This window comes from Sorghum bicolor, chromosome 8 (genome assembly GCF_000003195.3).
Source record: "Sorghum bicolor cultivar BTx623 chromosome 8, Sorghum_bicolor_NCBIv3, whole genome shotgun sequence".
NCBI lineage: Eukaryota > Viridiplantae > Streptophyta > Magnoliopsida > Poales > Poaceae > Sorghum > Sorghum bicolor.
In genome coordinates, this window is record NC_012877.2 from 13,559,969 (window position 1) to 13,585,308 (window position 25,340).

At 43.6% G+C, this 25,340-nt stretch overlaps 2 protein-coding genes across 2 annotated transcripts in view; both read left to right on the forward strand.

The window, feature by feature from the left end:
• LOC8084227 (4-hydroxy-7-methoxy-3-oxo-3,4-dihydro-2H-1,4-benzoxazin-2-yl glucoside beta-D-glucosidase 2, chloroplastic) overlaps nucleotides 1–9,982 on the forward strand; it is a 14,359-nt gene extending 4,377 nt beyond the window's left edge. The window contains exons 8-9 of the mRNA XM_021465983.1: nucleotides 9,292–9,503; nucleotides 9,635–9,982. Coding sequence (XP_021321658.1) covers nucleotides 9,292–9,503; nucleotides 9,635–9,982 — 560 coding nt within the window. The remainder of the gene's footprint in view (nucleotides 1–9,291; nucleotides 9,504–9,634) is intronic.
• On the forward strand, nucleotides 10,076–24,815 carry LOC110429816 (4-hydroxy-7-methoxy-3-oxo-3,4-dihydro-2H-1,4-benzoxazin-2-yl glucoside beta-D-glucosidase 1, chloroplastic-like). The gene is made up of 4 exons (XM_021446455.1): nucleotides 10,076–10,112; nucleotides 10,358–10,460; nucleotides 24,244–24,352; nucleotides 24,520–24,815. Exons 2-4 carry the CDS (start codon nucleotides 10,379–10,381, stop codon nucleotides 24,737–24,739), a joined length of 411 nt encoding a protein of 136 aa, XP_021302130.1. The 5' UTR covers nucleotides 10,076–10,112; nucleotides 10,358–10,378; the 3' UTR covers nucleotides 24,740–24,815.

A 25,340-nucleotide genomic window follows, 5' to 3' on the forward strand; every position in this document is an offset into this window, starting at 1 on the left:
GAAACTAGCTGGCACCCTGCCGGTTCGCCTTAGTACAGATGGTATGAATCCGTTCGGTGAGCAGAGCAGTAGTCACAGCACTTGGCCAGTTACTCTATGTATCTACAACCTTCCTCCATGGCTATGCATGAAGCGGAAGTTTATTATGATGCCGGTGCTTATCCAAGGACCGAAGCAACCTGGCAATGACATAGATGTCTACCTTAGGCCATTAGTTGAGGAACTTCAACTTTTATGGAGCAAACCAGGAGTTCGCGTGTGGGATGAGTACAAACAAGAGCACTTTGACCTACGAGCATTGCTGTTTGTAACAATCAATGATTGGCCAGCTCTGAGTAATCTTTCAGGCCAGTCAAACAAGGGATATAATGCATGCACACATTGTTATGAAGACCTTGACTGTGTATTTTTGAAAAAATGTCGAAAGGTCGTGTACCTTGGCCACCGTCGGTTTCTTCCTGTGAACCACCCAGTACGAAAGAAAGGCAAGCATTTTAAAGGCAAGGCAGACCACCGGACCAAACCTCTCAATCGAACCGGGGATGATGTACTCGAAATGGTCAAGGATATAAAAGTGGTATTTGGAAAGGGACGAGGCAGCGAACCTATTCCCAAGGATGCTAAGGGACACGTACCCATGTGGAAGAAGAAATGCATATTTTGGGAGCTACCTTACTGGAATGTCCTAGAGGTCCGCAACGCGATCGACGTGATGCACCTGACAAAGAATCTTTGTGTGAACTTGCTCGGATTCATGGGTGTCTACGGGAAGTCTAAGGATTCACTTGAAGCACGACAAGACTTGCAGCGCATGAAAGAACGAGACAACCTGCATCCAGAAAAGACAGATGATGGACGTCATTACTTAAGCCCTGCTAGCTACACTCTGAGCAAAGAAGAGAAGGAAAGCATGTTTGAATGTCTTAGCAGCATCAAGGTCCCATCTGGATTCTCCTCCAATATCAAGGGAATAATTAATGTGCCAGAGAAGAAATTCCTGAACTTGAAGTCCCATGACTGTCACGTTCTAATGACGCAATTGCTGCCGGTCGTTTTAAGAGGAATTCTACCTCCACACGTACGTCTAGCCACCGTAAAGCTATGTGCATTCCTCAATGCAATTTCTCAGAAGGCAATCAATCCAGAGCAACTAGCTACTCTGCAGAATGATGTCGTTCAATGTCTCGTCAGCTTTGAGTTGGTGTTCCCTCCATCCTTCTTCGATATCATGACACACCTCCTAGTTCATCTGGTCAAAGAGATTCGTATTCTCGGTCCTGTGTTCCTACACAACATGTTCCCCTTCGAGAGATTCATGGGTGTCCTAAAGAAATATGTCCATAGTCGTTCCCGGCCAGAAGGAAGCATTGCCAAGGGCTACGAAACAGAGGAGGTCATAGAGTTCTGTGTTGACTTTATTCCAGACCTTGACCCAATTGGCATTCCTGAATCTCGACACGAGGGCAGACTCAGCGGAAAGGGAACACTTGGGAAGAAAACATATATTGGTACGGGAAACGATTACTTCAATAAAGCACACTACACAGTTCTCCAGAACTCCTCATTGGTGGAACCATATGTTGAGGTACACAAAGATTACCTACGGTCCCAGTGGCCCGGGAAGAATGAAGCTTGGATAATGCGTCAGCACATGGAAACTTTTGGCGATTGGTTGCGCAAAAAATGTCAAGGTGATGAAAACATTGATGAGCAGCTTTATTTGTTGGCCAGGCAACCATCATGGCATGTCCTCACATACAAAGGGTACGAGATAAATGGTAACACATTTTACACAGTTGGCCAAGATAAAAGGAGCACCAACCAAAATAGTGGTGTACGCGTGGATGCCACGGATCCAAATGGGAACAGGCAAACATATTATGGACGCATAGAAGACATATGGGAACTAGTCTATGCAGCTAATTTTAAAGTTCCTTTGTTCCGGTGCCAATGGGTGAAGATGACCGGAGGTGGGGTAACAGTCGACAAGGAGTATGGGATGACAACCGTGGACCTTAACAATAGTGGGTTCAAAGACGAACCATTCGTCCTTGCTGCAGACGTGAGTCAGGTGTTCTATGTCAAAGATATGTCTACGAAACCAAAGAGAGGAAAAAATGATGACCACTCAATCATCAATGAGCCAAAGCGCCACATTGTCCTTTCTGGGAAAAGAAACATTGTCGGAATTGCGGACAAGTCAGACATGTCAGGCGATTACGAAAGGGATGATCGAATTCCGCCGTTCATAGTCAACAAAGACCCAAGCATTCTGTTAAACAATGAGGATACTCCATGGTTACGGCAGGATCATAACCAAGGGTCATACGTCAAGAAGAAGTTCACTGTTGTGTCGGCTTGACTTTTCCATTTGGGACAATCTAGGGTTCGGTCAAAGGGTGTGTTTGTAAAAACCAATGCTTTGACTTTGGTCAAACTTGGTCAAATAGCCCATTTGATGACTTGAAATGAAAAAAGTTTGAATACAAAGTTGTTAGAGATCATCAAAATCTATATTTTATATATTGTCCATTTTTCCATTTGGATAATTTTGAGCCAATTCTAGTTACATTTCTATAAAATCCAAGACGGGTTTCGGTCAAACTTGGTCAAATGACAAACTAAATTACTTCAAATGAAAATATTTTGAATACCAAGTTGTTAGATATCTTCAAGATCTAAACTTTTTATATACACAACTTTTCCATTTGAGAAAATCTAAGTTAACAATACCCACCAATTCTAAGTTCTCACACAAACTATATGAAACTATATGTGTCAATTGTGGATTTTCAACTACACCTTCCCAAAACTTTGTCAAATGTAAAAATGGTCTATATATGAAATGTAGATTTTGATGAGTGGAACAATATTGGTATTCATGACTTTTCCATTCGAGACCATGTAGGGTTCCCAAACCGCTGCGTGGCTATGAGTTCCATGAAAATTCAAAATTCAGTGGTTCAAACTTTTCCAAATGAAAAGTTGACCATTAGACAAAATGTAGAACTTGATGAGTGTAGCAAACTTTGTATTCATGACTTTTCCATTTGGGACAATCTAGGGTTCGGTCAAAGGGTGTGTTCATCAAGATATATATTTTTATATGATTTTTTATTTGATGAAAATTATACCCAAGTAGCATTCCTAGTAATAAATAACAAAAATAAAAAGTTTTACGTCAATATGATGTGAAAATAAATTTCCAGTTCATTGGATATAGTTTTTGTAAATTTATTGGAATAATATATTTTTGCATTAACAAAATACTAAACATTTCTTACAAAATCATTGTAAATTATAAAAATACAATAAGATATTTAAGTTTAAAAATTTTCATGTGTACATTAAAACAAATTACAATATATGTCACTATTTAAAAAACATTATGCAAAATATTTAATTTACTATACAATTTATAATATAAACTGTATATATAAAACAATTGAAAAACCCTAAACTAAAAAAAGGGCCTTTAGCACCGGCCCATAGTGGGAACCGGTGCTAAAGGGTCCGCCTCTATTTAAGTCATGGGCGTCCTGGATCTGAGCAGTTCGTCTTCGTCTTCGTCGAGTTCATCGTATCCAGCGCCGCCGCCCGTTCATCTGCCCGCGCGCGACCTCGCCGATCTCCAGCGCCGCCGTCTCCAGCGCCGCCGCGCTCAGCTCCGGCCACCAGCGCCGCCGCCGCGACCACCATCTCCACCAGCGCCGCCATCTACGTCTCGATCTCCACGCCCGGCCCCGCGCGCGTCCACTGCAATGTATAATCCAAAACCATATATATACATATATATATATAATAAATACTCCACTGCAGTTTATATATATAAAATAAATAAATGTTATGAATTATATGTCAATCACTTTGCAATTTCAGTGATTTCTATATATTTGTACACAAAAATAATAATTAATGAATGCTAGCTAGTATATATATTAAGTATATATATATACACACTAAAAAATAATGCATGATGTTAGTATTTTATTCTAGTAATAGTTTTTAGTACATTAGTATAAGTGTAGTGTTGACCTGTTATAAATTATATTATGCTAGTATATATTTGTAATATATTAATATTATTCTTGTATTATTTTGTAGTATTATTTTTTTAGTATATTATTTGTAGTATTATTTTTTTAGTATATTATTTGAAGTATATTATTCTTGTATTATTCTTGTATCATATTTTATTTCTAGTGTGTTGTATATATTATTGTTTGTACTATTATTCTTGTATTATTCTTGTATTATATTTTATTTTGTAGTGTTTTGTATATATTATTGTTTGTACTATTATTCTAGTATTATTCTTTTAGTATATTATTCTAGTGTATTACTAGGCTTAAGATTCTAGTATTATTTTTTAGAGCACTCCAACACTTTCATTATTTTTGTAGTATTCTTGTAATATATATTCTTGTAGTATTTTTAGTATATAGTATGTATGTATGTTCTATTTTTTTATATATGTATTATTTTTTGTATGTATGTATATTATTTTTTATACATATACACACACATATATATGTAATATTTTTTGTATGTATGTATTATTCTAGTATTGTTTTTTATTCTAATGTATTACTTGGCTTAAAAGATCCTAGTATTATTTTTAGAGCACTCCAACACTTTCATTTGTAGTAGTATTAGTGTATTTCTTATCTTATATAGAATATATATATGTATGGTTGCAGACATAGAAATGGCTGACCGTCCTCATGATGATCCTGATTATATGGAAGCTGCCATTCAAAATATAATCGACGACGGTAGTCAGTACTTCGTTGATTACCACGACATCATGCAAGGCAATCCTACTGAGCAACAAGAGGGCAATGCCCCTGAGCAACAAGAGGGCAATGCCCCTGAGCAACAACTTGTCGTGCAACAAGAAGAAAATACTGGCGAGGTATGTAAATGTAAACATATATAAATAATGCATCTCTTACATTAGGTTTTAGACTTATTACTTGGTTATTAATTTAGTATTTTTGTTTCTATATGTACGTGTAGCCTTCTGGATCGACCTCTACGGGGAGAAGCGTACCTCCACGAGGGCCAAAGAAGCCGTTGGAGGGCCGCTATGTAATCTCTGAGTTTGAGATAGCTACAGGCAGACCACTTGGTGAGCATGCAAATAAATATGTTAATCACTGTGGATATCTTGTGAGAGATCAAATACCGATCAGTTGTCGTGAATGGAGAGAGAAGCGAGGTGCTCCTGAGATCAGTTTTGTCTCTGATCGTGACAAGGAGTTAGTTTGGAAAGCCGTCACAGACGTTTTCACCTTCGACACCAACGATGAAGAGTTGAAGGTGCGAATTTATGACTGGACTATGAAGAAGATGGCAGTACTCTTCCAGAATTGGAAGAAGTCTTTGTACAATAAATATGTCAAGAAAAACGAGACTCCAGATTTCAACCTCAAGCAATATGTAAAGCTGAGGGCCTTCTGGGATGACTTTGTGCAGTACAAAACATCAGAAGAGGGCGAGGAACGAGCCAATAGAAACAAAGAGAATGCCAGTAAAAAGGCATACCACCATCATATGGGATCAGGTGGTTATAAGAGTGCTGCTCCCAAGTGGGACCGAATGGAACAGGAGATGCTTGCTAGGGGGGTCACACCCGAGACAATAGCAAAGAATTGGAGCGAGCGCTCCAAGCATTGGTTCTACGGTCATGGGGGAAGCGTGGACCCAGACACCGGGGCGCTAGTTTGGGGCCAAGAAATCTCTAGAGCAGCAGAGAGACTAGTCCGTGCACGAGAGGCGGTTCAGTCTGGTGAGTTCAGGCCTAACAGGGAGAAGGATGAACTCACCTATGCGCTTGAAAATCCTGAGCACGGTGGGCGTACGAGAGGCTATGGGGCAGTTCCGTGGCTGCAATCATTCCAAGCCGATCAAGATACCTACACAAGCCGCCAGAGAAAGAAGGATGAGGAGGCAGAGCGGATCCGCCGCCTGGAAGCTTTTGTTCTGCAGTCACAAGAGCGCGAGAAAGCTCGTGAAGAATGGATGCAGGCAGAGATTCAAAGGCAAGTGCAAGCAGCACTTAGTCAAATGACGAAAGGGCAAGGTACATCACAGCCTGAGGTCAATGTTAGCCCCCCAGGCCAGTTGAAAAGCAGCTGCGCATCCACGGAAGTACCAACCATTCAGGATGACACGAAGCTACACTTCCCCGTGGATGATGTCACAGAGGCTTTTACTACCTGTGAGCTGCATGTACCAGATGGGAATGCCACCAAAAAGGTGGCTATCGCTGTTGTCAACCCTATCGACCGAACGGGCACTCCAAGAATCCATAATCGACCAGTACCTGGTGGATATGCTAGCGTCTCGGTTGATAGGGTTGAGAAAGGTTGTGGCAATGTGCCACTAGACATAGAAGGGGGAGACGGAGAGAAGACCTTAGGTGAAGCTGAGAAGACATTTATTTGTTGGCGCAAGCGCTTCATAATTATTCCTCAGCATAGGTTTGTGTGTGATTTTACTTCTTATATTATTTATTATGTATTGAAATTTAAAAAAAGTTTACTCACAAAACTTGTAATTGTTTTCTTTGCAGGGACTCCTCCAACCTAAGTCCAGTTCTCTCCCCAGCGCATCATAGTGCTGCGGGCGGTGACAATGCTGGATCTCCTCCAACACCTGCGGCGGCCACACCGACCCCGCCACCGCCTCCACCACGGTCTCCACCTCCTCCACCGAGGTCTCCAACTCCTCCACCGCGTTCTCCAACTCCTCCACCGCGTTCTCCAACGCCAAAAAGATCGGCCCCACCCCCTCCACCGCCTGCACCGCCCTCTCCAAAGAGTGCACGGTCGGTCCCCTCGCCTCCAAAGCGAGGTAGTAAGAAGCGGTCCGTCCAAGAAGGACCGAAGTCATCGGTCCCACCTCCAAAGAAGGCTGCCTCAGCAAATAGAGCTAAGACGCCAGAAAAATTACCTTACGAAAAGAGTGAAGAGGAGGTAATTGCTACATCTAAAGCTGAGGTCCAACAATTTTTTGATAAAATAAAGGAGAAAAGGAAAAAACGGCTTAACCCAGAAAAGCCGTACTTTTATGTGAAGCCATCGGAACTGAGGCAGAAGGTGGCGGACCATCAAAAGAAGCAACGCGAAGCTCAGAAAAAGCCAGCACTTTCGGACTATGAGCGGTCTCTGGTCAAGTCTTCACAGCCTACTAAGAAGAGAGTAGGAAAGGGGGTCCCACAGCTCGGAGAAGTATCAAAACCGGTGCCCCCTTTGATTGTGCCAAATCAATACGGCTCAAATGAAGACTTGATACCAAAGAAATCCTTAGCGTTGTCTGAGCTAGACTCGCTTGAGAGTTACTTTGGACAGAGCGGTTCAAATATAGAAGAAATTACCGCCATTCTTGGATGTCATACATTTGAAAAAGCCGAGGTAGTTGATCAATGGAGGGCAAGATATGAACCGGGCAGGAGTCTATTCAACCCTAAGCGTTTACATGAGCTCGGCACACAAATGTTTGCAATAAACAAATGGTGCATTGAGGCGTCTAAAAGGGGAGAGAATTGGATTTCTGTTCGTATTAGACAACATCACTACTTCCGTGGAGATGACCTCATATACGTGCAGTTCGAAGAATTGCACCAATTATGCCACCTCGACGCTCTTGACAAATCTCTTGTCAGCTGCTTTTGTCTGTAAGTATTTTTCCTTTTTATTATACTTCTAACTTCTTTAATTACATGTATATAATCCTTACACACTTAGGATTTGTATGTATATATGCAGGCACCAAATGAGAGAGCTCAGAATGAGAAATGACAATAGTATTGGGTTCGTTGACCCTTATATTGTTTTCAAGGCTCCGCAGGCAGTGTGGACAGCAGATTATGAGACAGAAATCTGCACCAATCTTATGAGGTTCTTTGTAAACCAAAAAGAAAAACAAAAAATACTCTTCCCCTTCAACTTCGAGTGAGTTATATAGTTATTAAGTGCATGCATATTTTATTTTACATTATAGGACTGACCCTATATATGTGTGTGTAAACAGCTTTCACTGGATACTCATGGTCATTGAAATTCCCAAGAACCGATTGATAATCTTTGACTCAATGAGAAAACCACAAGAAAATTATCAACAAATGGTAAACATTATTCAAAGGTACGTAATGTCGATCTCAGCTACAAAAATATCATAATATGACTCTGTAATTATTAGTTCACGATCCACAATGGCTGTGTATAGGGTTTGGGAAAGATTCATTGACCGTGAACATCTCAGTGGATGTAAAGCGCCGCTTAACATAATACATCCACAAGTAAGTTCTACTAGCTAACAAACTTTCGCTAACTTTTAGCCTTCTTATTGTCGTGGTTATGAATATTTTTATATATATATACATCGTACAGTGGTGTTTAAGACAAGAAGGAGGGAACAATCTATGTGCATATTACGTGTGCAAATTCATGATGGCACAAGTCAATCAAACACCCACAGAGACGCTCAGAGTACGTTACATGTCTCTTTTCATTATCTCCTGAATTATATTGAATAACTTAGATAACTAATACCTTTTTTATTTATTTCAAATTAAAGACGGAATGGCTGAGGGAAAAGGTCCTACAACAAGACCGAATCAAAGCTATCCAAGAGACGATAGCAGGATTTCTCCGCGACCAAGTGATCAATCCAAACGGCGAGTTTCACTTCAACGGCAACGAAACTCTTATACCAAACAACGATGATCATTTGTATCGTTTGTAGACATTGGGAGAACAAACTCTATGTATATATGTGTTACGAATTTTGTACATATAAAACTATATATATATAAAGCTTTTTACATATCTATTTAATTTTTGATGTGGTCTATTCATTTTATTATAGGCAAAGCTTAACTATTAAGCTTAGCCTATAATTTTCATTTATATATGCTTAATATGCGTGTAATATAAATATATTATTGTATCAGCAAAACATGTATTGAAAAACCTATTATTATATATTATATATAAACAATAAACAGAACCGAAGAAGTGAACTAAAAAAAAAAAGAAAAAGAAACCCTTTAACACCGGTTGGTAACACCACCCGGTGTTAAAGGGTCTTGCAACGTGGCAGCCCTGGCAGGACCCTTTAACACCGGTTGGTGTTACCAACCGGTGTTAAGGGGGGGCCTTCAGCCTCGGTTGGCCGAACCGGGACTAAATAGTGGGCCTTTAGTCCCGGAAGGGCAGCACCGGCTCGGGAACCGGGGCAACAGGCCCTTCCCGACCGGTGCTAATGCCCGATCATGCAGCAGTGGTAAGAAGGTGAAAAACTGGTTCACCTTTAATGAGCCGGAGACATTTTGTTCTGTTTCCTATGGAACTGGAGTCCTTGCCCCTGGGCGGTGCTCACCAGGAGTAAGTTGTGCCGTTCCAACTGGAAACTCACTCACCGAGCCATACATTGTTGCCCACAACCTTCTCCGAGCTCATGCTGAGACTGTTGATCTTTACAACAAGTATCACAAGGTACAAACAAATTAAAGAATCTCTCTCTCTCTCTCTCTCTCACACACACACTCTTCTAAATTAGTAGGAAGGTAGAGATACAAATATCAATATATATACTCCAGTATTGAGTATTGACAAATCAATTGCAGGGTGCGGACGGCCGTATAGGGCTTGCTTTAAATGTATTTGGTCGTGTGCCATACACAAATACGTTTCTCGATCAACAGGCCCAAGAAATGTCCATGGACAAATGCCTAGGATGGTTCTTGGAGCCAGTGCTTCGTGGTGACTACCCCTTCTCCATGAGAGTGTCGGCGAGGGATCGGCTGCCCTACTTCAAAGAAAAAGAGCAAGAGAAGCTAGTTGGTTCTTACGATATGATCGGGATAAACTACTACACCTCAACGTTCTCCAAGCACAACGACATCTCAGCAAACTACTCGCCAGTGCTCAACACTGACGATGCCTATGCCAGTCAAAAAAGTAAGAAATTATAGTTAAGGACCGATATCTAGTGCTTCACAGTTCCAATAATTAAAGAAATTTGTCGTCCTCATACTAATCCTGCACTTCTATTGTTCTGTTCAACCAGCCCAAGGGCCTGACGGGAATGCTATTGGTCCTCCTGTACGTACATATCTTCCTAACATTTATATTGTTTTTTTACAATATTTATACTGAACGTGATAATGTGAAAAATTCGTCCAAAAATATAATCACAGAATGCTCATGGTTAACCTTTTATACGTAAAAAAAGGGAAGTTGCAAAAGTTTTGTGTTATAGCTATATAAAGCGGAACAAATCTGGTTTTTTCCTTTTAATATTCATATTGGTAATAATTTGTCACAATCTTAATTACTTCAATTTGCAGACTGGAAATGCGTGGATCAATATGTACCCTAAAGGCCTACATGATATCCTTATGACCATGAAGAACAAGTATGGAAACCCACCCATATACATCACTGAGAACGGTAAGTAGTAGGGTGCTATATATACTTTTGCATTTTGTTACAATTTCAATCATATATAGGTACTACTAACTTTAGCTAACTAACTAACAAGTATATCTTTTTCATTCATCTCATGGATCTTTTGTAAATAAAGGGTTTTAATACTTTTTAATGAAGCAAAACTTTGAAATGTTCCCAAAGGGTTTTTGCAAGAATATTGGCTCTGTTTTGTTTTTGAAAGATGAGCATAGTTCCTATATAGGCGAACTTAAACATTGCTAGATGAGGGTTTTAGGCCTTGTTTAGTTTACCGTAAAAACCAAAATGTTTTCAAGATTCCCCGTCGCATCGAATCTTGCTTCACATATATGAAGCATTAAATATAGACGAAAATAAAAACTAATTACACAATTTGTCTGTAAATCACGAGACGAATCTTTTGACCCTAGTTAGTCTATGTGTTGACACCATTTTTGGGCACGTGTCCAGGATGGCAGGATAGAGTGGCAGTACGATGCGGGTTGCTGATGAGGATGGTTGCCGATGAAGGAGAGGTTGAATGTGACTAAGTCCACAGGCAGTAATATGGTGCCGATGACTGGGTAAAAAGGTCTGCCGATGACTATGGCAAGGGGATTGCCGATGACGCGAAGGAGGAGTCCGGAAGCTGCCAGTTGTCATCTGGAGGAGTTTCGGTTTGTCACGAAGGATAGTTTTATTATTTCCTTAGTTATTTGCATCGTTTTGTATACGGATTCCGCGTAATTTGGAATTCGAATTCTAATCGTGTCTGGTCGTAGCTCTTTGAGCAGGGTATAAATATAAACCCTAGGACCTTGTAATAAGAGAATCAAGAAATCAATCAAACACACGTTTTACTCATATTCCAGCATCTACTTTTTCGACGACTTCGTCATACTTTTTTTTTCTTACGAGTTCTTAGGAATTCGTCGACTTAAGCTCGGCGTGTTCTCGAGTTCCCCGTGAGTACCTCTTAGCCGTGACATCCGGGCGCATCGCTGTTGTCAGGACTAAAGTATTCGAGTTATCACCTTTCCGATAGCAAGGTCAAATCGGCTGGCACGCCTTAACGTTTGAATCGGGTATTAGCCCTTTGTGTTTGCAGATCAGTTTTGCATCAACACATCTTTTGGCACGCCCGGTGGGACCGATTCAAGATCAAGATCAACATGTCGATCTCTGACCTCAATCAAGAGAACGTCATCCTCGTGACGGAAGCCAACCTCAAGGATGAGCAAAAGCAAGCTATTGCCCAAGCCATGGAAGAGTTCAAGCAGCAATGCCTGAGGTCTTTCAGCATAAACAGGAGCGGCGAAGTGGTCCAGAAAGATGCACTGCCGGCACCACGGCAGGTCACCTTTGACGCCAATCCTGGCAAGCTTCAAGATATGGTTGACAATGCCATCAATCGAGCGTTGATTAACCAAGCTGGTGTACTGTCTAATACGGTTTTCAACGCCGTGGCAAGAACTTTCAAGGAAGGACAAATTCCGCCAGATTATGTGGGGTCCTCCCATCATCAGCCAACGGCACCAGAGGTCACGGCTCCATCGGCTGCCTTGACGAATGCAAGTGCACAGTCTGCCGTCCCTCCAAGTACATTGGGGACTACTGGTGCACTATCTATGCCGATGGCAACCAACCCACAAATTTCAGTTGGGCAGCATAAACTGACAACAGATATGTTGGCATCGGCAATGTCAGGGTTAACTCTTCCTCCCAACTGGTGGGGTTATGGTATGCCTCCAGAGTTGACGCCGGGAACATCACAGATAACTGACATGAGGGGCAAAACTCCTATGACATCGGCACCTTCCAATGTGCCAGTGAACCAGAGTCCTCGGTATACCACAATTACTACTGCAAGGCCTCACACTGGAAATCCTCAAGATTCAATGTTCCAGATGCCCAACGCATCGGCAGAGTCAATGCTGATGCAACAGAGGCCTATGGCCCAGTCGGGGTATGTCAATTCGACGACGGTACCCAATTACCAATCATCGGCAGCACCTATGCCGATGAACGCTAATAATGGATGGCTTGGACAGCAAGCCTTTCCACAATCGCCCCAGCAGGGTTATCAGACTACAGGGTTCCAGCAAGGGCAGGTCTATCCCGGGTTCCAAGGTCAGGGGATTCACAACCAGCCAATAAATTTTGGACAGCAACTCGGAGGACAGCCAATCGGTGGACAGCAGTTTGGTAGTCCGCAGATTGGAGGACAGGTGACCAATACAATGTTCCATGCAGGTCACGTCCCGAACAGACACGTGGAGGTTCGCCACCAAGTGCCAGATCCGCAGCCGCCTCATCGGCAAGATGCCGATGCGTATTGGGCCGATAAGATTGCTGAAGTAATGACGGAACAATTTGGGATAAAACCCAAAGTCAACACTTATTCTTATCGGACACCGTATCCTCCAGCGTATGATTTGATCCCGCTTCCACATCGGTACAAGGTACCGGATTTTACAAAGTTTTCCGGACAGGACGACACGTCAACCATGGAGCATGTCAACAGGTTCATTATTCAATGTGGAGAGGCTGGTAACAGGGACGAATTGAGGGTTCGTCTATTTTCATCATCATTGTCCGGATCGGCCTTTACTTGGTTCATATCATTACCTCCCAACTCAGTAATTACTTGGGCCGATCTAGAGAAGCAATTCCACAGATACTTCTTCTCGGGGGTCCATGAGAAGAAGATCACCGACTTGGTCAAGTTGAGGCAACGTAATGATGAGTCGGTTGAGGGATTTGTGCAGAGGATACGAGAGGTCAAGAATAAATGCTATAGCCTGGTTCTGGATGATCGGCAGCTAGCCGATTTGGCTTTCCAGGGTTTGTTGCCACATATCAGGGATAAGTATGCCTCTCAGGAGTTCGAAAGTTTAAGTCATTTGGTGCAGAGGATATCTGATCAAGACATCAAGCCTTTCGAGCCTAAGAGGGCATGGAATAAGAAAGTGTCATTTGTTGACGAAGCAACAAGCTCAGATTCCGACGAGGAACCAGTAATCGGTTTGGCAGAGTGGGTAAAAAACAAGAAGCCGATGTCTTGTCCTTTTGGGCAGAAGGAACCAGAGAAGTTTGCCTTTGACACCGCCAAGGCCGATAGGATATTTGACTTTCTACTTCAGGAAGGTCAAATCAAACTGTCACCTAACCACGTGATCCCGTCGGCAGAAGAGTTGAAGAGGATGAGGTATTGCAAGTGGCATAATGCAACTTCACACGACACCAACGAGTGCAAAGTATTCAGACAGCAGCTGCAATCGGCTATAGAGTCAGGGAGAATCAAGTTTGACAGTTCTAAAGCCCAGAAGCCGATGAAGATAGACCAACATCCTTTCCCGACAAACATGTTGGACGCTAAGGGGAAGGCTAAGGTCTTAACGTCGGAAACAGCTGAGAAGAGTGCATCGGTAGATCCTCAGCATCAAGTTACTACTGCCGATGCAAGAAGTAAGGGCTTGGTCCAGGAAGGAACTAGCTCAGGAAGACTTCCTCGATCTGGCATCGTCATAACTCATAGGAGGCCTCGAGAAAAATGGCAACAACGGGAAGATCGGTATCGACGCCAGCAGGAAGATTATCAACGGGAAGAAGAAAGACGCCGACAGGAGTGGAATCGGCACAGGGATCATTGGAATTGCCCATTCTTCATCCACTGTTGGGAGGAAAATATCAAGCTTCCTACTGTCAGAGACTGCCCTGAATGCAACGGTTATGATCGTTACGATAGGAACGATCGGCGTTATTATGATGATGAACGGCGAACTAATGGGCCGATCAGAGGAAGGGTGTCAGTTTATGACCGGCTGGGGGGCAGATTCAGTGGGTACAACAGACTTAGTGACCGTGTCCAGTATTTTCCCAGGAACCAAGAGGAGCTCGAAGGAATGGCTGATGCGCGGGTTCCCGATGAATTCATATTTTGCAGGGATGCTAACACGCATCGCATGGAGTCAAGGGAGAACCGACGCCCGACGGCAAGGCAAAGGCCACTTCCTCCATGGTGCCCTCAAGGATTAACCAAGACACAGAAAAGGAGATTGCAACGAGAAAGGCAAGAGGAGCTAAACAAGGGAGAGAACTCTGGAAGTCGGCAGCCGTCAGACACTAAGAGGGAAGGTCCATCGGCAGGCGTCAACATGGTCTTCATGTTGCCGATGGAGTTTCTTGCACCAGCCAGTGATGATGAGTTGGAATTTTCTGATCAGATAGCTCAGTTGGCTCTGGATCCGATGACGGCTATCTTTGAGAAACCTGCCGATGACGAGAGGCAGCATCTTAAAGCTTTGTTCCTCAAAGGAAGGGTTGATGGGCAGCCAATGACCAAGATCCTAGTTGATGGTGGAGCTGCCATTAATATTATGCCGTATGCAGTATATCGGAAGCTTGGGAAAGGGGATCAAGATTTGACCAAGACCGATATGATGCTCAAAGACTTTGAAGGAAACGTGTCTCCAGTCAAGGGGGCGATATGTGCAGAGTTGACCATCGGCAGTAAAACCTTGCCGACAACTTTTTTCGTGATCAGCGGAAAAGGTGCCTACAATTTATTATTGGGGAGAGATTGGATTCATGCCAATTGTTGTGTCCCATCTACAATGCATCAGTGCTTGGTTCAGTGGGTAGGAGACAAGATTGAGATCGTCCCAGGAGATTCTTCTTATGTTATCGCATCGGCAGAAGCGGATACTTACGAAAGGACCAGGTGCATTTCAGGAGAAGCTTGGGAGAAAGATTTTCTCAAAGTTGCCGATTATGAGATTCCACCGATCCAAGCAGTCGGTTCTGACGACGGTTTTTAATGGATAGATTCGCCGATGATGGAAAATTGGGCCAGGGATTCACATCGGCCGATGATTTGGTAGAAATAGATATAGGTAGTGGTGATAAGCCTAGACCTACTTTTATTAGTGCTAAATTAGATCCTGAGTGTAAGCGACAATTGATTAGTTTGTTAAAGGAATATAAAGATTACTTTGCTTGGGATTATACAGAGATGCCTGGTTTAGACCGATCAATTGTCGAACATCGGTTACCCATCAAGTCCGGATTTCGGCCACATCAGCAACCAGCCCGCCGATGTAATCCTAACATTCTACCTGATATTAAGGCCGAAATCACTAAACTTATTGAAGCTAAGTTTATTCGGCAGTGTCAGTATGCCGAATGGATTTCCAATGTTGTTCCGGTTTACAAGAAGAACGGGAAGCTTCGGGTGTGCATTGATTTCAGGAATCTCAATAAAGCTACGCCGATGGATGGATACCCAATGCCTGTCGCCGATCTACTGGTTGATGCTGCGGCTGGCCATCGGGTCATCAGCTTCATGGATGGTAATGCGGGTTACAATCAAATATTCATGGCAGAGGAGGATATTCCAAAAACCGCATTCAGGTGTCCTGGTCATGTTGGACTATTTGAATGGATAGTCATGACTTTTGGGTTAAAGAATGCTGGTGCTACTTATCAAAGGGCCATGAATTTTATATTTCATGAGTTCATCGGCAAGTTCGTAGAAATTTATATCGATGATGTGGTGGTTAAGTCTGGAGATTTCTCAAAGCATCTTGCCGATTTACGAAAAGTGTTGGAGTGCACAAGGAAGCATGGATTGAAGATGAATCCCAACAAGTGTGCATTTGGCGTATCGGCAGGGCAGTTTCTTGGTTTCATGGTATATCAGAGGGGTATTGAAATTAGTCGAAGATCTATTGATGCCATCAATAAAATAGTGGCCCCTACCAATAAAACCGAGCTCCAATCCTTGATCGGCAAGGTGAATTTTATCAGAAGATTTATATCGAATTTATCTGGGAGGATTCGTGCTTTCAGTCCTCTTCTTAAATTGAAAGCCGATCAAGAGTTTGTTTGGGGAGAAGAACAGCAGTTGGCTCTGGATGAAATCAAAAGTTATCTAGTAAATCCTCCAGTTTTAGTTCCACCTCAACAAGGGAAGCCCTTCAAATTGTATTTATCTACCGATGGATCGGTTATCGGTTCAGCTTTAGTTCAAGAATTTGAGGGGAAAGAGAGAGTAATTTATTATTTGAGTAGGAGGTTGATTGATGCTGAAACCAGGTATTCGGCCATTGAGAAACTGTGCTTATGCTTATATTTTTCATGTATCAAGCTGAGACATTACCTGTTGTCGGCTGAATGTGCTGTTGTTTGCAAAGATGACGTGGTCCGATACATGCTATCTATGCCGATTATGAGTGGTAGGATCGGAGATGGATTTTAGCGCTGTCGGAGTTCGATTTGCGTTACGAATCGGCTAAGGCAGTCAAAGGGCAGATTATGGCCGATTTTGTGACTCAGCATTGCGGTCTAGTGGAAACCTTGGAAATTGCACCCTGGACGCTCTTCTTTGATGGATCTACCTGTGACCGGGGGGCAGGAATCGGCATTGTATTAGTTTCTCCTAAGGGGAGGAAGTATGAGTTTTCCTTGCCGATTGTTGCTACATCAATAAATAATCAGGCTGAGTATCAAGCTCTGATCAAGGGATTGGAGTTGTTAAGAGAAGTTCGTGCTGATGCTGTTGAAATATTCGGGGATTCTATGTTGGTTATAAATCAATTGGCCGGAAGCTATGAATGCCGAAATGAAGTTCTCATAACCTATTTCGAGAGAAGTATGCAGCTGTTAAAGGAATTCAAGGACTTCCGATTGGAGCATGTTCCCCGATTGCATAATGAAGACGCTAATCGGTTAGCCCAGCATGCCTCGGGATATCAGCCAATGATTAATGCGACATCGGCAGTCAGTGCCGGTGATTGGAGGAAAGAAATTATTGATTATCTAAAAGATCCATCCAAAAAAGTTGAAAGACGGGTTCGATTTCAAGCAACCAAGTATGTGCTCCTTGAAAATGAATTGTATTATCGAACTGTCGACGGAATTCTTCTCCGATGCTTGGGTGATGATGAAGCCAGAAGTTTGATGGGAGAAATCCATGAAGGAGTGTGTGGAGCGCATCAGTCGGCTTTTAAGATGAAGTGGATGATTCGAAGGAATGGATATTTTTGGCCAACCATACTTGAAGATTGTTTTAAATATTTCAAGGGATGTCAAGGTTGTCAAAAGTTCGGTAATATCCAGAGAGCACCCGCATCGGCTATGAATCCTATAATAAAACCTTGGCCGTTCCGGGGATGGGCCATCGATTTGATCGGCCAGATTTATCCACCATCTAGCAAAGGGCATAAGTTCATTCTAGTTGCCACTGACTATTTCACTAAGTGGGTCGAAGCTATTCCTTTGAAGAAAGTCACATCGGCCAATATGATTGATTTTGTGAAGGAGCATATTATTTACCGATTTGGAATTCCCCAAACGATTACTACCGATCAGGGCACCATGTTCACGTCAGGGGAGTTCGATGAATTCGCAATCGGTATGGGAATTAAAGTGTTGAATTCTTCTCCTTACTATGCTCAAGCCAATGGGCAGGCCGAAGCGTCTAACAAAGGAATTATCAAGCTTATTAAACGAAAGATTGAAGAAAATCCTAGGCGGTGGCATACATTGTTAAATGAGGCACTATGGTCTTATCGGATGGCTTGTCATGGATCAACCAAGGTGTCACCCTATCAATTGGTGTATGGACATGATGCAGTGTTGCCTTGGGAGATTAAGGATGGATCTAGGCGATTATCTTTTCAAGATCAATTGGCTGCCGATGATTATGCCACTTTGATGACCGATGAGTTAGATGATTTAGCAGGGCATCGGTTAAAGGCTTTAATGAGTATAGAAGAAAATAAGAAGAGAGTTGCTAGATGGTATGATAAGAAAGTAAAGGCTAAGGAGTTTGCCGATGGGGATTTGGTATGGAAGTTGATTTTGCCAATCGGGACTAAAAGTTCAAAGTTTGGGAAGTGGTCTCCTAATTGGGAAGGTCCTTATCGGATAAGACACTCGGCTCCTGGTAATGCCTATATTCTAGAAACTCTCGAAGGAGTTGAATTTCCCAGAGCATTAAATGGCAAATATTTAAAGAAGTACTACCCCAGTATATGGGTCGATGCATAAAAGTTTAAGTGCCGATAACACTCCTATCGGCTGGATTTAAGTGTTTGGGGGCAGACTTAATGTTTCAAAAGATGCCGATAACAGTCTTATCGGCTAGACTAAAAGCTAAAAGCAGGAAAACAAAGGTGTGTTGCCGATGAAAGCTTCAGATGTTCAGCAGCGCTTGGATTGCCGATATGGCGCGCAGCCGGATCTGATTGGCTGTCTCTATCTCCTTGATATCGTCGTCGGCAGAACCTTCTATCGGTTTCAGCTTCCTCTTCAGCTGCAACGCTTTGCGGCCGTGGACGTTTCGTTCTTGTTCAAGGTGCTTGATGGTCTCCGGCAGTTGACTCTCTTCTTGCTGGGCTTGGGACAGAGCATCCTCTACTTGCTTGAGTTCGGCCAGCAGAGCTTCTCTTTTTGCCGATAGATCAGATACTTTCTGCTTCAGTGCATCGCCTGAGGACATTAAGGTGCCGATGTTCTTATGTTTCTCGTCGGCTAAGAGTTTTTCTTTCATCATCTCCTCAGAAAGCTGGATTTGAGCAGCTCTATCGGCAAGGCGTCGAGTGGCTCTCTGGTACTGTAGCTGGCGGCTTTCTAGGTATGCAGCATGGAAGAGGGTTTCTTCAGCATCGGCAGGAATTTGGCCTCTAAGGGTTTTGAACAGGGCCTTGGCCGGGTCAGAATCGTTGACCAGTTGAGCAGTGTCTTGATGAAGTATGGCCGATAGCTCTTCCAGCTTAGCTCTGGTTTCTGCCGATACAGTTCCAACTGCCCGAGAGGAGCTTGCTTCCTCGCCTTCTTCTTCGAAGATATCAATGGCGAAGGAGAATAAGCTGTCGGGAGAATCTTGTTCCTGAAAATGAAGATGGAATAAGTCATTTTTATGGTCAAAACTTCGGCAGACGATACTGGTGGAAAATTGGATGACTTACTTGCTTCAAGGCGATTTCTTGCCTTTGACTCGAAGATGCCGATGGAGCTACAGGTTGATCGGCAAATGTTGCCGATGGAACGATATCGCCTGAAAGAAGACAGGAAGGGTTATGAGACTAAATGAGAATAAGTTTGTCGGCAGAGGTATTGTTGAGATATGTTACCCGGAGGAGGAACAACAGTTGTCTGAATCAGGGAAACCGCCGATGATATAATTGGACCTGCCGGGCCAGTTGTTTGTTCACCCACGTCAGCTGATGTACCTTCTGTTTGAGGTTCTTCCTGCTGGGGTTCTTCCATCTGTGGTGCTTCCTGCATTGGTTGGGGAGATGGTGCTTGCTGTGTCTGGACTTCCGGAGAAGAGGGGGAAGATTCCACCGGGATTGGAGACACCGGAGGAGGAGGGGGAGTCGCCACTTTCTGGCGTTTTGTTCCAGCCTTAGCACCTTGGGTGCCCTTCCTCTTTGGCTGGCTAGACTGGGGGGCATCGGCACCTTGGCGTTTGGCTTTTGCCGATGCACCAGTTTGCTGCAACAACAAAAAGGAGTTTATGAGCACAGATAGACGATACAAAGATAGTCAGCATAAATGAAAAAGGTTTTAACAAATTGCCTTGAAAGCTTGCGCCAGAGTGGAAGCAGTTACCGTTGGCGATGTCTGAGTTTTCCTGGTGGTAACTTTCTTGAGGCGCGCACCCCGATGCATGATGGAGGCCAGAGTGGGAGCATTGTGGCCGATTGAGGAGATCGGGCCTGAGGGGAACAAGTCGATCGGCTTGCCACTCCTGCTAACCGATGGGGGGGTGTTGTCAACCTGCAAAAGGAATTCAGGGGTAAGTTACCGATGGAAATAGTATTGGAAAATGAGACATCGGTTTAAAATACTTACGGTGTCATCAGGGACTTCGTATTCGGGGTCGATCACGCCGCGGTATGAGAGGGCCGATCTGCAGAATAGATTCTCTTTCCATTCTGCCCACCATAGCTTGTATGCCTGAGTGATAAAGGCAGCTGGAACCCATTCTGACAGATCTACATCTGTATCGGCATTTGGTGGTAGCTGGGCTACTCGAGTCCACTCGAGAAGGTTGGTGATGGGTTCTCTGGGCTTTATCACATCGGCATAAGGAAGTGCAATCGGCAACTGGCCGAAAGCTAGCTGGCGAGCTAATGCCGATGGATGGTAAAATTCATAGGTTTGGGGAGAGGTTTTTGTGCTACCGAAGAAATTCACTGGTATGGCTCTGGGAGTCACAATTGCCATCATCACCTCATTGTCCCTGTCGAGAGCTTCATCAAATGGATTGAAGGTCAGAGGGAGCATACTGTCTGGGTCGTCATAAGCCAGCCATGGTCGTTCATCTCTGGCCAGACCCTCATACAGGGTCTCGAAGAATCGGCCGATCTGATCCGGATTGTTCCCTGAACCGGGTAAGACTATAACGGCTTCGCCAAAGTTCAAGGGGGCACGCGTTGCCGATTCCTCTTCACCCAACACATGATTCTCGGCTATATCTCTTGGGAAGTGCTGTGAGAACAAGTTGAAATCAAGGCGCTTATGCAGGTGCAGATTGAGCCACATATTAATAAACCACCAGGGGCCTCCCAAGTTGCCGATGGATTGGCCAAGCAGGAGTTTCTGGGCTACCTGATGAAGAAGGTGGTAAACAGCGCCGAGCAAATATCGGCCGAGAGGAAATTGACCGCCGCTAGCCAGTCTTTCTGCTGCCGATAGATAGACAGAAGTCGGTCCTGCCGATCGACCACAGAATACAAACTTGTCCAGCCACATGTTCAGAAAGGTGGTTTGCTCCTTTATGGTGACAGGCCCTCTCCCGCGGTACTTCTGGATGTACCCTGACCAACCGCCGATAGCGCGAGTCTCCACTTTGGCACTGGGGGCAGTATCAAAAAAGTGGGTGCTATCGGCAGAGGATATATCTAGCCCAGTGAGCATGGCTACATCGGCAAGGGTAGGAGAAGCAGGGCCGTGGCCAAAAAAACGAAAGCATTGAGAGTGTCTGACCAAAAGTAGGATGCAGCTATCAGCAGCGACTCGTTCCTGTGCATATCGGCAATGGATAGCCTAATGCACTGAGCTAGTTTCCTCTCACCCCACTGGACTTCATAAGAATTGCTGACCCTCAAGAACCAATCTTTCCACCCTATAGTAGGGCTGGGCCAAGAGCGAAAGGTGTCTTTCCACAGATCTAAAGAAAAGTTTTCGGCTCTAAAGGGAATCCTGTTGGTTTCTGCATTGACAAGGTCGGTTGGATCTGGATTCCCTAGAGGGCCGAGGCACTGAAGGTGTGGTTGATCGGTAGGGATGACAATTTTGTTGGACAATTCCTAGTGTTTTGGGGAATAAAAATACAAAGAAAAAGGAAAAGGAAGATATTCAGTAAGATGAATCGCAGATGAACAGGAATGCGAGAAAAGGTACAGGAGATGAGATGGAAGTCTGACCTCAGGGACGACGAAGCCAATGGCCATCTTGTCGTGAAGAGGACGTTGGAGGGCACCGGAGTTGATGAAGAGGAGTGCTTGTCGGAGGTCTTGAGGGTTGTAGATGGCGCCGCCGCTGGAAAAGCAAAGTTGGATAGTAGAATGGTGTAATGGGGGAGGAGTACCCAAGAAGGAACTATTTATAGGACAAGATGGGCAAGGGCAAATCCGACTTATCTCTTTGCCGCATCCGAGAAGCCCGAGGGTACTCAGGTGGATATGGTAACTGTTCACACGGTAATCCTGGGATTGTGCAGGTGATTTGACAGGAAGCGGCCATTATCTAAAGATATTTTACTATGCGCGATCTCCTGGTCGGTCCATCGGCGATATTCTATAACGGTCATCTTGCCGATGGGCGGATAGAGGGGAGGTAACCATTTTTGCGAATATCCTGGTCAGGGCATCGGTAGATCTTTGTAACGGTATTGTTGCCGATGTACGACCAAGAAAGATGCCTGTTTAGGAAGGTGGGGATTTCGAGGAATCTGCGGAGGATTAGGATCAGAGTTGTCCAGATTGAGGTTGTCAGTTACCGGATTAGGAGCATTAATTGCGGAGAAGGCATCATTACTGCAGAGAATTTCGGGGCATTAATAGTTTTATACTCCGAAACTGGGGGGCATGTGTTGACACCATTTTTGGGCACGTGTCCAGGATGGCAGGATAGAGTGGCAGTACGATGCGGGTTGCTGATGAGGATGGTTGCCGATGAAGGAGAGGTTGAATGTGACTAAGTCCACAGGCAGTAATATGGTGCCGATGACTGGGTAAAAAGGTCTGCCGATGACTATGGCAAGGGGATTGCCGATGACGCGAAGGAGGAGTCCGGAAGCTGCCAGTTGTCATCTGGAGGAGTTTCGGTTTGTCACGAAGGATAGTTTTATTATTTCCTTAGTTATTTGCATCGTTTTGTATACGGATTCCGTGTAATTTGGAATTCGAATTCTAATCGTGTCTGGTCGTAGCTCTTTGAGCAGGGTCTAAATATAAACCCTAGGACCTTGTAATAAGAGAATCAAGAAATCAATCAAACACACGTTTTACTCATATTCCAGCATCTACTTTTTCGACGACTTCGTCATACTTTTTTTTTCTTACGAGTTCTTAGGAATTCGTCGACTTAAGCTCGGCGTGTTCTCGAGTTCCGCGTGAGTACCTCTTAGCCGTGACATCCGGGCGCATCGCTGTTGTCAGGACTAAAGTATTCGAGTTATCACCTTTGCCGATAGCAAGGTCAAATCGGCTGGCACGCCTTAACGTTTGAATCGGGTATTAGCCCTTTGTGTTTGCAGATCAGTTTTGCATCAACACTATGATTGGACAATATTTGTCACAAACAAACGAAAGTGCTACAGTAGTGAAATTCAAAAAATTTCACATCTAAACAAGGCCTTAATACACACGCACGGACACCTGAGGATAGCTGCATCACTAAGAGCATCCCCAATCGTTTGGCAAATAGGCTTTGCATACATGTATTTACAAAAATGTGTAAAAAATACATATTCAATGGTTTGGCAATTGGGCTTTGCAATTTTGTTAACTTGGCAAATAGAGGGAAAGGACTTGCATATATGTCAAGCCCCTCCGCGCTTGGCATTGCGTCCCTCGCGCGAAATCTGACCTCTGCGCGTGGTCACGCGACTACTCCCTCCTTCCGCCACCATATTTTTTTTGCTAAGTGATTAATGCCAAACCATTGGAGATTGCCTCTTTTCATCTTTGTCATATTTATTTGGGACTTGGCAAACTTCCTTGTTTGCCAAACGAACTATGCAAAACGGTTGGAGATGCTCTAACAAGTGTAGAAGCCTAACTGCGAAGATCCGGTAACCAAAAAATAAAAATAAAAAACAGAGACAGAAAGAAGTTGCATTTACATTAATATATATCAGCTTAAAGTCATTAAGCTACATAATTAAGCTCCTGCAAAATGTAAAAAAATGGATTAAACTACATCAACTCCTGTGGAAGGTCAAAAAAAGAGTGAGGTAATCACCATAGAAGCTCATAATAATTACATGGTATAGGCTTCTTGTGAACTAGTCTGAGCATGCTTGCCTCAAACTCGCATGGTATAGGCTTCTAATCAAGATGCTGTTCTGCCGAAATGCAACCTCGTGGACCTGGCCATGTTAGGCTGGCTGGCTATATATAGATAATTAAAACATTTTGCTGACTGAAGTGACTTGAGAAGATAATTAACCCATAGAATAATGAGGGATAATGGTGATAAATCAATCGTTTGTGAGAGATCATACCGTCCCACGCACTTGTGTTCTCATGGAGTTTTGATGATTTTGCAGGGATAGGGGACATTGACAAGGGCGATCTACCCAAAGCAGTTGCGTTGGAAGACCACACAAGGCTAGATTACATCCAGCGCCACCTCTCAGTTCTTAAACAATCGATAGAGTATGTATATATATATATATATATATCCACCTACCTACCTCTAGTTTACTTAAGTTTATATATATATATATACATATATATATATATATATATAAATATAAATATAACTAACTCACACTTGACAAATGCACGCTTGCATTGCATCCGTTGTTCCTACGTACGTGCAGCTTGGGAGCAGACGTGCGCGGCTACTTCGCGTGGTCTCTGCTGGACAACTTCGAATGGTCCAGCGGCTACACCGAGCGTTACGGCATCGTCTACCTCGATCGTGAGAATGGCTGCGAGCGAACCATGAAGCGATCAGCCAGGTGGTTCCAGGAGTTCAATGGAGCTGCCAAGAAGGTTGAAAATAACAAGATTCTTACGCCGGCCGGCCAGCTTAACTAATTAAGTAGAACACGTACTGCTGCTGGCTGATGTATGGTATGGTGGCACTGTGTCCTCTGTGCATGCCTGTGTTGTTTGAAACTTTTACTTTGCACGGCTGATGTGAGGTAAGAATGTAATGCTCTGTTCCAGTTCAGTGTTATCTAGTTATTATGCAATAAAACGAAGTGATCGATTTGTCCGTTTCAATATTTGTAATGTTGAATTATTATTATTATTATTATGGGCCATGTGGACAATATCTGCAATGTTGAATTATCATTGTGGGCGATCGATGTCTTATTTTTTGTCGAGTCCGGGGACTACGCCAGAACCATACTACCACGTCGTAACCATGGAAGCCAGTTGTGCGTTTGTTTTGGGACCAAAGGGAGTATTCTCTAACTTAACCTTTGATTGACAAAGCGTTAGCAACGTAGGCCCAAATTCTATCAACTAGCTTAAGGTAATATCAAGGTAAGGTCACACAGGCATGCACAAGCAAAATCAATAAATTGAATGAGTAACAAACAAGAATTAGAGAGGGCAAACTCCTGGATACAAGGTGATATATCCCACAATATCAGTTTCAAAATGCACCCCCCCTAATTCGTGTTGAGGT